This window comes from Dipodomys ordii, unplaced genomic scaffold (genome assembly GCF_000151885.1).
Source record: "Dipodomys ordii isolate 6190 unplaced genomic scaffold, Dord_2.0 Scaffold54, whole genome shotgun sequence".
In the NCBI taxonomy this organism is placed as follows: domain Eukaryota; kingdom Metazoa; phylum Chordata; class Mammalia; order Rodentia; family Heteromyidae; genus Dipodomys; species Dipodomys ordii.
The window spans coordinates 3,285,755-3,297,622 of record NW_012267270.1 but is presented as its reverse complement, the minus strand read 5'-3'; the positions used below and the strand labels follow the sequence as shown (position 1 = coordinate 3,297,622).

The 11,868-nt window shown below is 59.3% G+C and overlaps 1 protein-coding gene across 2 annotated transcripts; it reads left to right on the top strand.

Moving 5' to 3' along the window:
* The first annotated feature begins 345 nt into the window (after nucleotides 1–345).
* Nucleotides 346–9,459, top strand: Adrbk1 (adrenergic, beta, receptor kinase 1). Of its 2 annotated transcripts, none has more exons than XM_013021109.1 (20): nucleotides 346–430; nucleotides 2,730–2,803; nucleotides 2,903–3,004; nucleotides 3,121–3,195; nucleotides 3,291–3,352; nucleotides 4,251–4,302; nucleotides 4,599–4,690; nucleotides 5,012–5,111; nucleotides 5,196–5,274; nucleotides 5,357–5,487; nucleotides 5,702–5,796; nucleotides 5,868–5,975; nucleotides 6,178–6,244; nucleotides 6,505–6,605; nucleotides 7,061–7,127; nucleotides 7,202–7,297; nucleotides 7,542–7,704; nucleotides 7,835–7,971; nucleotides 8,049–8,162; nucleotides 8,242–9,459. In XM_013021109.1, exons 1-20 carry the CDS (start codon nucleotides 367–369, stop codon nucleotides 8,404–8,406), a joined length of 1,944 nt encoding a protein of 647 aa, XP_012876563.1. In that variant the 5' UTR covers nucleotides 346–366; the 3' UTR covers nucleotides 8,407–9,459. The 2 variants fall into 2 exon arrangements, with proteins under 2 accessions (XP_012876563.1, XP_012876564.1); XM_013021110.1 differs by having other exon boundaries at nucleotides 357–430; nucleotides 8,052–8,162.
* Nucleotides 9,460–11,868: the final 2,409 nt, after the last annotated feature.

Genomic DNA, 11,868 nt, shown 5'->3' with positions numbered 1-11,868 from the left:
CTGAACAGGGCATCAGAATGAACAATCTGCCATTGTGAGAATGTGCCACGTTTTGTTTATCTGTTCATCCATGGATGGTTAAGACCCGGCTGCTGGGATTTGGCTAAGTTCCCAAAGCCAGCACAGCAGCACTGGACCAAACTTGTGCAGGCAGTGGGCCTCAAAGCCAGAGGCTATCTGCTGGCCACTACCTTGGGGGCAAGAGAAGAGAGTAGGCCCAACAGATGGGGTCACTCCCTGGAAGGAGCCAGGACGTGGAGTTGGAGAGTGCCCTGACTCGGGCTTCTGGACAGGGCAGAGCCTGCAGCTGGGGACCGTAGGGGCCTCTGCTCACTGTGCTCCTCTGCCGGCAGCATCCGGAGTGTCATGCAGAAGTACCTGGAAGACAGAGGAGAGGTCACCTTTGAGAAGATCTTCTCCCAGAAGCTGGGTGAGTGAACCCCAGCTCTGCCAGCCTGGGAGCCCCCCAAGGAGGACTCTGAAGTTGGCTTCCTGCCAACACCCCTAACTCCCCCAGCTGACTTGGGCCATGTGCCCCTCTCCCAGGAAGGACCCTCCCCCTCCACTCAGAGTCCTCCAGGTGGCCCCAAGGGCTGCTCTGGGTCAGGCGGTGACCTAGTCCCTGGCTGTCAGCCCTGGGAGGCCCCGTGGTGGGGGTGGGGGTGGGGGTGGGGGCCAGCAGTCTTCCCAGGCCGCCAGGGAAGTTCCTCCTTTGGGGTTTTTGTTTTTGAGAGTTGCAGCTTCCCCTTGGCTAAGCCACAGCTGCTCTGGGCCGTTGGTAGAACTGACAGGAAGAGGCGGGGCGTTTCCTGTGGCGCCTGCCTAGCTGTGGTTGGCCCCGCCCCGCCCCCCATGGGCCACTGAGCAACCTGCCTCCTCTGGGCTCCTCCATCCTTCCTCCCGATGTCTGGAAGTTTCATGCCATCAGCAGCCTTTCCCCCCCTTCTCTTCCCCCCCTCCCCCCTCCCGCCTACCCCCCGCCCCAACCCAGAGGGCAAGCTTGGGGTATGTTTAGGGAAGCAGCTGCAGCCATGCTCAGTTCTGATTTAGCTTTCCCAGGGCAGGAGCTCAGCTCTGAACTCTGGAGGTGGCCTGGCGCAATCAGGCCTTGGAGGTCAGCTGGAAGAGTTGGAGTGACGGGGAGCATGCAGCTTGGGTTCCAGGCTTGGGCTGTGGCAAACTGGGCAAATTGCCTCACCTCTCTGAGCTTAATGCTGTCCTCTGGGAAAGGGGACTCAGGGGCCCCCTGCCCACATACCACAGGGACCGAGGAGGTGGATCAGTGAGCACTCTGCTCTGTTGACAATTCACTTGAAAGCACTGTGTTACAAGTCCAGGCTGGGGCTCCGGTTACAACTAAAGTGGACTATAGAGCACTTTGTTTGTGGTTCTGGTTTCAACCCCAATAAATAAATTCTAAAAAAAGAAATGAAGCTAGGTGCTGGTGGCTTCTACATATAATTCTAGCTACTTAGGAGGCTGAGATCTGAGAATTGTGGTTCAAAGCCAGCCTAGGCAAGCATCTGTGAGACTCTTATCTCCAATAAACTACCCCCAAAAAAATCCAGAACTGGGGCTGGGAAGTTGGCTCAGTGGTAGAGCGCTTGCCTTGCATGCCTGAGGCCCTGGGTTCGATTCCTCAGCACCACATAAGCAAAAAGAAAAAAAAGCCGGAAGTGGCGCTGTGGCTCAAGTGGTAGAGCGCTAGCCTTGAGCTGAAGAGCTGAGGGACAGTGCCCAGGCCCAGAGTTCAGGCCCCACAACCGGACCCCAAAAAAAAAAAAATCCAGAACTGGAGCTCTAGCTCAAGTGGTAGAGTGCTGGTCTTAAGCAAAAGAAACTTAGGGACAGGACCCAGGTCCTGAGTTCAAGCCCTAGAAATGGCACCAAAATAAATAAAATAAGTAAATAAAGCCCAGCATAAATGCCAGCCCCTGGAAGCGTAGGTCTTGGATTCTATTAAGACAGTTCCCCCAAAGAGGTGTGAGAAACCAGTAGCACAACACAATTACCCCTGTGGAAGTAGAGCCTGAGGAGGAAGCGGAGCGGCCTTCAATCTGCTTTGTTCTCTGGCAGTTGCTCTGGGCTCAGGCTCAGTTCCTGCTCTCTGCTCCAAGGCTTCCCCAGGCACCTGCCCCTGGGTCAAGGAGGCCCTGCCACCTGCCTGACAGATCTCTCTAAGCCTCAGTTTCCTCAGTGAGACTTGCCCTCCTGGTCAGGGCTGTTGTCAGATATGAGGGGGCAAGAACAGGACAGGGATCCTCCCTCACAGCTGCCTCCCTCCCGCTGCAGCCTGACCTGCCCAGATGGCCTGGGCCTCTGGAGGCCCTGGCACTGGCTCTTTGCACCCGACAGCCCTCAGTGGATGGTGTCACCCACACAGAGGAATAGGGCTGTGCTGCAGTCAGGCCCAGGGCTTGGGACCATGCTGGGCTCCAGCAGCCCCTTCCTCTCTACCTAGGATGCTTACCATTTCCAGCCGTGATCTGCAGAAGCAGATTCTAGGAAAAGGGTAGCAGCCTCGGACCCCAGCCTGAGGTCCAGGCATCTTTGGGTTGACAGCCACCTTGGTGGCCATGTTGGAAGCCTCTGTCTGAAGTAGAGACATCATCTACTGCTGCTTTAGACAGTTCTCCTTGAGCCCCCTAACCTGCTCCATCTGTGGAGATGGGACATTCTCTGAGAGGAGCACGTGCATGGCTTGGTGAAGGTACCCTGATTGTTTTCAGGGTACTTGCTCTTCCGAGACTTCTGCCTGAACCATCTTGAAGAGGCCAAGCCCCTGGTAGAGTTCTACGAGGAGGTGAGGTGGACGGGCTGTGGGGAAGGGGAAGGGCTGAGCCTCGGCCTCGGCGCCGCTTGCCCTGCTGGATGCAGACCATCTATGGGTCCTACTTTCCAGATCAAGAAATATGAGAAGCTGGAGACGGAGGAGGAGCGCGTGGCTCGCAGCCGGGAAATCTTCGACTCCTACATCATGAAGGAGCTGCTGGCCTGCTCGCACGTGAGTGTCAGGCCAGGTCCTCCTCAGGCCACCACCACGTGCTGGCTCCAAGTGACAGGGTTAGAAGGGAAGAAAGGGCCCCGTTGAGGATTCATGGCCCGCTCTGTCCTTCCCAGCCCTTCTCAAAGAGTGCCACGGAGCATGTCCAGGGCCATCTGATGAAGAAGCAGGTGCCTCCGGATCTCTTCCAGGTATATGCTGGATTCATTTCCTCTGGGAAGCTGGGGATGGAGCCTGGGCCAATGGTCTGAGGGGCTCAGTCACCAACTTCCAGTTTCCTCCGTAGCCCTACATTGAGGAGATTTGTCAGAACCTCCGAGGAGATGTGTTCCAGAAGTTCATTGAGAGGTGAGTGAGGCTCGGCATCGTAGAAAGGACAGAAGCCGCCTGTCTAGGCTGAGTGGGGCAGGTCCCGCGCTCTTCCACGCTCAGCGGCTGGGGCTTTCTTCCTGCTCCCACTTTTGCACCAGGCTGCTCAAAGCCAATCCCCAGACAGCCTCAGTCTTTCTCTCCCACAGACCATCTAATACCTTGGCTTGGCTGGCAGGGCTCCCCCCCCCCCCCGCCCCCACCTGGGCTGAAGAACATCAGGGCAGAGGCAGGTCTGGGCGTGAGAGGACATACTGCTCCTCCTGGCTTGCACAACCAGTGTGAACAGACTGTAGGCAGATCTAGGAAATGACTTTTTGTTGTTCATCCTGCAACTTGAATTCAGGGCCTGGACACTGCCCCTGAGCTTACTTGCTGAAGGTGAGCACTCTTACCACTTTGAGCTACTTCTGGTTTTCTGGTGGTAAATTGTAGTCTCATGGGGATTTTCCTGCCTGGGTTGAGATCCTCAGATCTCAGCCTTCTGAGTAGCTAGGATGACAGACGTGAGCCACCGGTGCCTGGCCAAAGTAACTTTTTTTTTAGGGGGCTAGCTGCCCAGCCATGGGGTGGATGGCTTCCCAGGGACTGAGCTCTGTGTGGTTGGAGGTGGAGCAACAGCTCAGCAATGAGACATGGTGGAGGATGGAGTAGCAGGAAGTCATGGTGGACTGGAGACCTGTCTTAGCTTCTCTGATCCCAGTAGGACTCTATGGCTCAGTGGCCAAGGCCAGGGCGAGCCAAGCCACAGAGGCCCAGAGAGTTTCCATATCCACTTTCCCGGGATCTCAGGGAAGGGCAGAGGGTAGATAGGTTCATGCTGGCCTTGTTCTGTCTACTCTGAGGCCCGCCTGAACCTGGTCCTCATCTCTTCCAGTGACAAGTTCACACGGTTCTGCCAGTGGAAGAATGTGGAACTCAACATCCATGTGAGTGGTCTGGGGGCACTAGGTGACTGGGGAGCCGGGGGACTGCGGGGTGGGGAACCGGGGTGATTCAGGGCTCTGGGGAGCTGCGGAAGCCAGGCCTGGGACAGTGGGAGTCGATCAGAGCGCTGCCTTTAGCACCACAGTGGTGGCTCTGGGGTCAGTGCCAGGATTGTAGTGGGAGGCAGCTTCACAGGTAGAAGACCCTGGCACAGGGTCTGCCCCTGCTGCTCAGGCGCTTCTGCCCTGGAGCTGGGCCCAGGCACCCTGCCGTGACCCCAGCTCTTGCCACCCTGCAGTTGACCATGAACGACTTCAGTGTGCATCGTATCATCGGGCGCGGGGGCTTCGGCGAGGTCTACGGGTGCCGGAAAGCAGACACCGGCAAGATGTGAGCATCCTGCCTGGCTGGCATGGGGTGGGGCGGCCGAGGGAGGGGTCAGGCTTCTAGATCCTAGAGGGCCCTGTGCAAAACCGCTGTGCAGTGCCCCCTTGCCCCAGGCTCTGTCCAGGGGTCATACCTTGTTCTCTCCCTCTTCCTGTGGGTTCCTTGGAAACCCCTACCTGCCACACCCTCTGCCCTCTCGGAACCCCTGGTTTATGTCACATATGTGTCCTGCATCTAGTCTTCCCCACAAGTCCCCTGAGGCAGCTTGGAGCTCTGCCTGGCATGGGGGATGGACTGTAGCTGACCCCCCTCTCCCCCCAACAGGTACGCCATGAAGTGTCTGGATAAGAAGCGCATAAAGATGAAGCAGGGAGAGACCCTGGCCCTGAACGAGCGCATAATGCTTTCCCTCGTCAGCACTGGGGTGAGCCGGGCAGCCAGGTGGGCCCCCAGAGCAGCCTTTGGCTAGGGGCCCTGGGCAGCGTCTCTAACCACCCACTCCCCCCAGGACTGCCCCTTCATCGTCTGCATGTCATATGCATTCCACACGCCCGACAAGCTCAGCTTCATCCTGGACCTCATGAACGGTGAGTGCGGTTGTCCGCCCCGGTGAGCTTTGGCCCAGACCAGAGCCGGAAGCTGAGTGCCTCCCCGGGCTGCCCCCTCCAGGCGGGGACCTGCATTACCACCTCTCCCAGCACGGGGTCTTCTCTGAGGCCGACATGCGCTTCTACGCCGCGGAGATCATCCTGGGTCTAGAACACATGCACAACCGCTTTGTCGTCTACAGGGACCTAAAGGTAAAGGCCCCCAGTCTTCCACACACTTGTCACCCTCCCCTCTGCCTCCTCACCCTTCCTCTGAGCCACTTTCTGGGTTCAGGCTGTGATTGGGAAAAGGGAGGAAGAGTCCACCTGCGGCCTGGTCCTTGGGCACCCATAGTTCTGTCCATGAAAGCACTTCACTGGCCTCCTGCCTGTGGCAGGGCAGGTAGCTCACTGGTTTCCTCCACAGCCCGCCAATATCCTTCTGGACGAGCATGGCCACGTGCGCATCTCAGATCTGGGCCTGGCCTGTGACTTCTCCAAGAAGAAACCTCATGCCAGCGTGTGAGTGCCCCGCCATCCCTGCCCTTCCCGCATGCCTTCCCCACACCCACTCACAGCCTCTGCTCCCACAGGGGCACCCATGGGTACATGGCTCCTGAAGTCCTGCAGAAGGGCGTGGCCTATGACAGCAGCGCGGACTGGTTCTCCCTAGGCTGCATGCTCTTCAAGTTGCTGCGGGGGTGAGTGGGCCTTGCTCCGGGGGACCAGATCAAGAGTCCCTCTTCTCCAAGCTGGGGAGGAAGCCCAGGAGAGGAGCCTTTGGCTGCCTGGGCCTATACAAGTAGCACCACCTCTCCTTTGGGACAAAACTCATTCATGCTTTCTACCTCAGTTTCTCCATTCTTGTTCTTTGATCTTCGTGTTTGGGCCTTTCTTGCCTAGGCACAGCCCCTTCCGGCAGCACAAGACCAAAGACAAGCACGAGATTGATCGAATGACGTTGACGATGGTGAGCGTAAGGGTCTCAGTACTGGGCCCCAGCGGGGCTGGGATCTGCAGAGGGTGCGAGGGTCATGGAGTTTAAGTTCTCATCAACCAGCAGAGCTCGCTAGCCATTAATCTCCTTTTGTGCCCTGTGGTGCGGACGTCTTGTCCCTTACAGTGTTACCTAAGCTCCCACTTGCTGGGGCCAGTCGAGAAGCCTGCACCTCTCCCTAGTGGGCCAGCGCTTCTGCCTTGCCTCTGCCAACCTGCTTCTCCTCCCTGCAGGCCGTGGAGCTGCCTGACTCCTTCTCCCCAGAACTCCGCTCCCTGCTGGAGGGCTTGCTGCAGAGGGACGTCAACCGGAGGCTGGGCTGCCTGGGCCGTGGGTGAGTGCCCTGGCCAGCCTGTCCAGGGCCTCTGGCTGGGCCCCATCATCCAGAGGCCCCTCCCTATTTTGGAGAGCTGCAAGCGGGGTCACAGCCGGCCTTGTCTGGTGACCTCAGGTGGCAAGACTGACTGAGTACAGAGCTGCTGGAGCTGGCTGGGCACTGGCTTCCAGAGGCCCCTGTAACAAAGATGAACCAAGATGAGGACAACCCGAAGAGCAGTGTTTCATGTTTGTGGATAGCTGCCAAGTACAGGGCAAGGTGCTGCAAGATTACCAGTGTTAGAACTCGACAGCTCTGTGGTGTGGCAGCTGCTGGGCTCAATATTTAGGGACTTGCCCAGCATCACACCGCCAGAATGGCGGAGCCAGGAGTTAATCCTAGGCCCCACGGCCTGGCCTTAGCCTGACTCGGGTGCTGCAGAGCCCTCCTAGCTAATGGGCATCTCCCCACAGGGCTCAGGAGGTCAAGGAGAGCCCCTTCTTCCGCTCGCTGGACTGGCAGATGGTCTTCTTGCAGAAGGTAAGGGTCAGTGTGGGGCTGGGAGGGGCACCTGTAGCCCTCCACCATGCTGACACCTGACCTGCTCTGTGCAGTACCCACCCCCTCTCATCCCCCCACGGGGGGAGGTGAATGCTGCCGATGCCTTCGACATTGGCTCCTTTGATGAGGAAGATACAAAAGGAATCAAGGTACTGCCCCTTGCCTGACCGCATGGAGCCCTGGGCCCAGCTTGGGTGGGTTCTTGTCCCTCCTCTGCCCCTGTGACACTCCATGCCAGCCCATGCCACGGGTACTGCTTCTCTCCCCAAACCTCCCTGGGGTTGGCAGTTGGGCCAGACCTTCCCTGCTCCAGGGCCCCGGGCAGTCCCATGGCTGATGATATTCTGGCACCTCTGTCCGTCCACATGTGTGTGCCCTGTCCACCTCACAAAGTTACTAGACAGCGACCAGGAGCTGTACCGAAACTTCCCTCTCACCATCTCCGAGCGGTGGCAGCAAGAGGTAGCTGAGACCGTCTTCGACACCATCAATGCTGAGACGGATCGGCTAGAGGCCCGCAAAAAAGCCAAAAACAAGCAGCTGGGTCACGAGGAAGGTGAGGCTCTGACCTGAGAAGCAGCAGGTGTACTGTGCGCTGCAGAAATGAGGAGCAGGCCGGGGTCAGGGAGCTCACCCGAGTATTAGCCAGGCTGCAGGGCTGAGGCTGGTGTTGGCTCTCATGGCAGACTACGCCCTGGGCAAGGACTGCATCATGCACGGCTACATGTCCAAGATGGGCAACCCCTTCCTGACCCAGTGGCAGCGGCGGTACTTCTACCTGTTCCCCAACCGGCTCGAGTGGCGGGGAGAAGGCGAGGCCCCGGTAAGGACTAGTGCCAGGGCTGGGTGCTGGCATGGGGTGTCCGCTGACCTGCCCTCACCCCCTGCCCCGCTCTGCAGCAGAGCCTGCTGACCATGGAAGAGATCCAGTCAGTGGAGGAGACACAGATCAAGGAGCGCAAGTGCCTCCTGCTCAAGATCCGCGGGGGCAAGCAGTTTGTTCTGCAGTGTGATGTGAGTGGGGGTCCTGGGTGCAGGCGTGGGTGTGGGCCGGTGGGCACTGCCCGAGCTGACAGAGCCTGAGTGAATGCAGAGCGACCCCGAGCTGGTGCAGTGGAAGAAGGAGCTGCGAGATGCCTACCGCGAGGCCCAGCAGCTGGTGCAGCGGGTGCCCAAGATGAAGAACAAGCCACGCTCGCCCGTGGTGGAGCTGAGCAAGGTGCCACTGATCCAGCGTGGCAGTGCCAACGGCCTCTGACCTGCCCGCCCGCCTGCCACCTGCCCGCCTTTTGTAAACCTCTAATTTATTTTGTCGAATTTTTATTATTTGTTTTCCCGCAAAGCGGAAAAGGTTTTATTTTGTAGTTATTGTGATTTCCTGTGGCCCCAGCCTGGCCCAGCCCCCAGGGAGGGGCCTGCTTGCCTCGGCTCCTGCTGCCACCAACTCAGCCACTGTCCAGTGCCCTTTGCCCCGACTCCTGGGCTGCCCAATCCCAGTGTCTTCCTGTTGGGGAGAGCAGCAGCCCCCCGCCCTTCCCTGGGGCGAAGCCACATGGAGCTGTGCCACTTAACTCTCCAGGCTGGGCTCTGCCAGTGGCCTGGCATTCCCCATCCCGGGGGAGGGCACAGCGTAGGGATGCTACTTGAACTTTCCCACCCTAGCTCCTCCTGTGACAGGGACAGAGCCCCACCTGTTGTGCGCTTTGGCGCCTGGTGAGGAGAGAGCCCTTGCCTCTCTGGCCCCTGAAGCCTTCTGTAGTGACTGGGGTTCCTGGGCCGTTGTTCAGACTAAGTCCCTGTGTCGCTGCTGCTCCCATCCCCTCTTCCCTGGACCCTGTGGGGCTTGGCAGCCCCCTCATCCTCTCAGTGAGTGCCCAGGAGCACAGAAAGGCATCTGAGGTTTGGGCTCGCACGGCCTAGCCTGGCTCCTGGGTCTTCGCAACCCTGGGCGGGGTGAGGCTCATATGCCCAGGACCACAGTCGGCCAGCCTGGGCAGGAGGGTAGCACAGCAAGGAGGGGGCCTGCTGGGGCCAGCCCTCCTTGCCCCAGCGCGTGTGTCCGCACCCTTGGCTGTCCAGCCCCACAGCCCACGTCCTGTCAGTGCCACCGCCCATGGCGCCACCTCGCCCACCGCATGCCCCCTCGTGCCAGTCGCGCTGCCGTGTGTGGTGTTGCGCCCTCTCCCTGGGCCGGGTCAGTGCCCCCCCCCCCCCGTCTACTCACTCCCGGGGCGTTTCTTTGCCGATTTTTGAATGTGATTTTAAAGAGTGGAAAATGAGAATATGCGTTTTTATAAAAAATGGTGCCTGACCCCTTGCTGTCTCAGACTCTCCTTGTACCTGGTGACCGTTTTCTGCCGGTCTGGCCCTGAGGAAGTCTTGGTGACAACTCATCACTGTGGCCTGGCCTCCAGCGTGGCCTCCTTGCCTCCCCCCGTTCCCAGCTGCCTTGCGCTCTCCTTGTTACCCCTTTTGCTCCCAGGATGAAAGGAAGTCTGGCTACCTTCCAGGTGAGGATGCACTTGGGGCCATGTTTGGACTGACCGGGGCCGTCTCTGCCTTGCTGAGCACCCCATGTGTCAGGTGGTGTGCTGAATGCCTACTCCACCCCAAAAGGACAGCCCTACACCGGCACCTTTCCTTGGTCATCTCTGGCTTTGATCTCTCTTGCCTCATTCTGCAGCCTTCAGCACCTAAGGGGTATCTAGCATCACACCTCTCAGTCAGCTTCCTTTCCCCATGTCCCTGCCTCCCGGCCCCTGGGTGATGGGGCATGGGACAGGTAGACCCGCTAGACCAGGCTGAGGCCAGAGCACAGCAGAGGGGCAGTGTGCACAGGAGGAAGGCTGTCCTGGGGCACCTGCTGAGGAAGCAGCCTTGAGCTGGGCCTCTAGCATTGAGGTGGGTGTTGGTGCAGATGTTTTCTTAATTCAGGAGGGGTCAGTCACTCATGAGTGGCTCAGGTCAGTGAACCAGGCCTGGGCCCTTGGAAATACCAGATGTAACCTAGTACAGAACCCTGGTGTACTTGACTGCAACACGGAACTAAGAACAGACTTGGAGGCAGAACTTGCTGAAGTGTCGGAGCAGGGCTGGGGTCATGCAAGCTGGCTCTAAAACAACTGACTGGTCACTATGCAGAAGGAATAGAGAAAAGCAGAGGACAGGAGACAGTGACCTGGACTTAACTGCTGCTTCTAATTAGGGAAGACATCCTCAGCACAATGGAATAGATGAAAGAGGCCAGATGGAAGAATATGGCCTAAGAAAGGACCGTATTCCTCCAATGAGGTGGTGGGCATCCAAGATGAGGCTGTGATACCATGCAGAGGCCGGACAGCTCACAGGATAGTTGGCCTGAGAGGAAGAGGGTGTAACTGGACTTGGCTTTGGAAACCTTAACACGACTGTGGGTTACCTGGGCCCCTGTATGTCTCAAAGTTGGCACTAAGGTGACAATAGGAACAGACTCTCAGCTGGGGAAAGATCAGGGTGGGAAAGAGGGCTGGCAGGAAACTGTTCAAGGTTGCAGCAATCCAGAGGGTCTGGACCTGAGAAGGTCCTGCTAGATGTGGGTTTAAGAGGGCTTAGGGGAAAGGACAGCATCTCTGAGAAATGTAAAGAACAGCAGAGCCAGACTTTAGCTCTGAACCTTCAGAAGAAGCTGCTGAGCAGGTGTAGCCCTCCTGGACATTACAGGTGATGGCCTCATGACGCCAGGGCGGTAGTGACCTCAGATGGCTTGGGAGACAACTTCAATGAAAAGTTAGGTAAAAACCGCCCTGACACCCAGGGGAAGGACCCTCAAATCCTTCCCAGTTACACTAGTCATTTTACAAACAGGGACACGGGCCTAGCCTTGGCAAGCCTGGCTGCAGCCTTTCCACCAACAAAACCAGGATGGGGCACCCCAGGCCAGGCCTCCGGGACTGGCCTAAATGAAGCTGGCGGAGGCCTTCACTCTAGTTCCGGTGCCGGTGGAGGTGCCCACCATTTCAGAACCTTCCTTTCCTGACACTGGCAGCAGCGCGCAGCCTCTGCGAGAGCGGTCCGAGATCGCCGTGGATGGTCCCTGCAGAGCGCCCGCACCCCAACCCAGTACTGGCCCCCTGGTCCCAGGGCCCGGGGCGCGGCCGCTTCCCTCGCCGGGCCAAGCCGCCGAGTGGTGGCTGCCTGGGAGGGAGGGACCGGCGCTAATGTGCCTGCAGCTAAGGGGTTCCATCTCCAGAGCGCCCGGGGCGCTGCCTGGCAGCGAGGGGCCGGAACTTCCCGCCTCACACGCACACGAGCTAGTCGGTGCTCCCGGGACTGGGAATAGGGAGCGGGCGGGGTCTACCGGGGAAACGCGGCGACCCCCGGCTCCGAGAGCCTGGCCACCCGCCGCGCGCGCAGGCGCACACGCGAGCATCAGCTCAGCCCCCCCCCGCCCCGCCCCGGGCCCCGCCCTCCACTTCCGGGCCTGCGGGAAGGGGGTCTGCGCAGAGCCTGGGGCGCCCCCTGCAGGTAGGGCGGAGCTGCGGCCAGGCCCCGCCCCTGGAACGCCCACCGCAGACCCGAGAGGGCCCGCGAGGCCCAACTTGAGACCCCGGCCTGCTTTTCTCCAGGGCGCTCGTAGTTACCCTAGCGACCGGGGAGCGCGCCTCGCCCACCCCCGGAGCGCGGGCCGGGGTTGTGGTTACCCTGGCTGCGGGAGGAGAGGCGGCGCGCGGCCCGATGCCCC

Coding starts and splice junctions, on each gene's coding strand:
- Adrbk1 (XM_013021109.1), top strand. CDS start 367: ATGCAGAAGTACCTGGAAGACAGAGGAGAGGTCACCTTTGAGAAGATC. Junction 431..2,729: donor GATCTTCTCCCAGAAGCTGG/GTGAGTGAACCC, acceptor GATTGTTTTCAG/GGTACTTGCTCTTCCGAGAC. Junction 5,275..5,356: donor CATCCTGGACCTCATGAACG/GTGAGTGCGGTT, acceptor TGCCCCCTCCAG/GCGGGGACCTGCATTACCAC.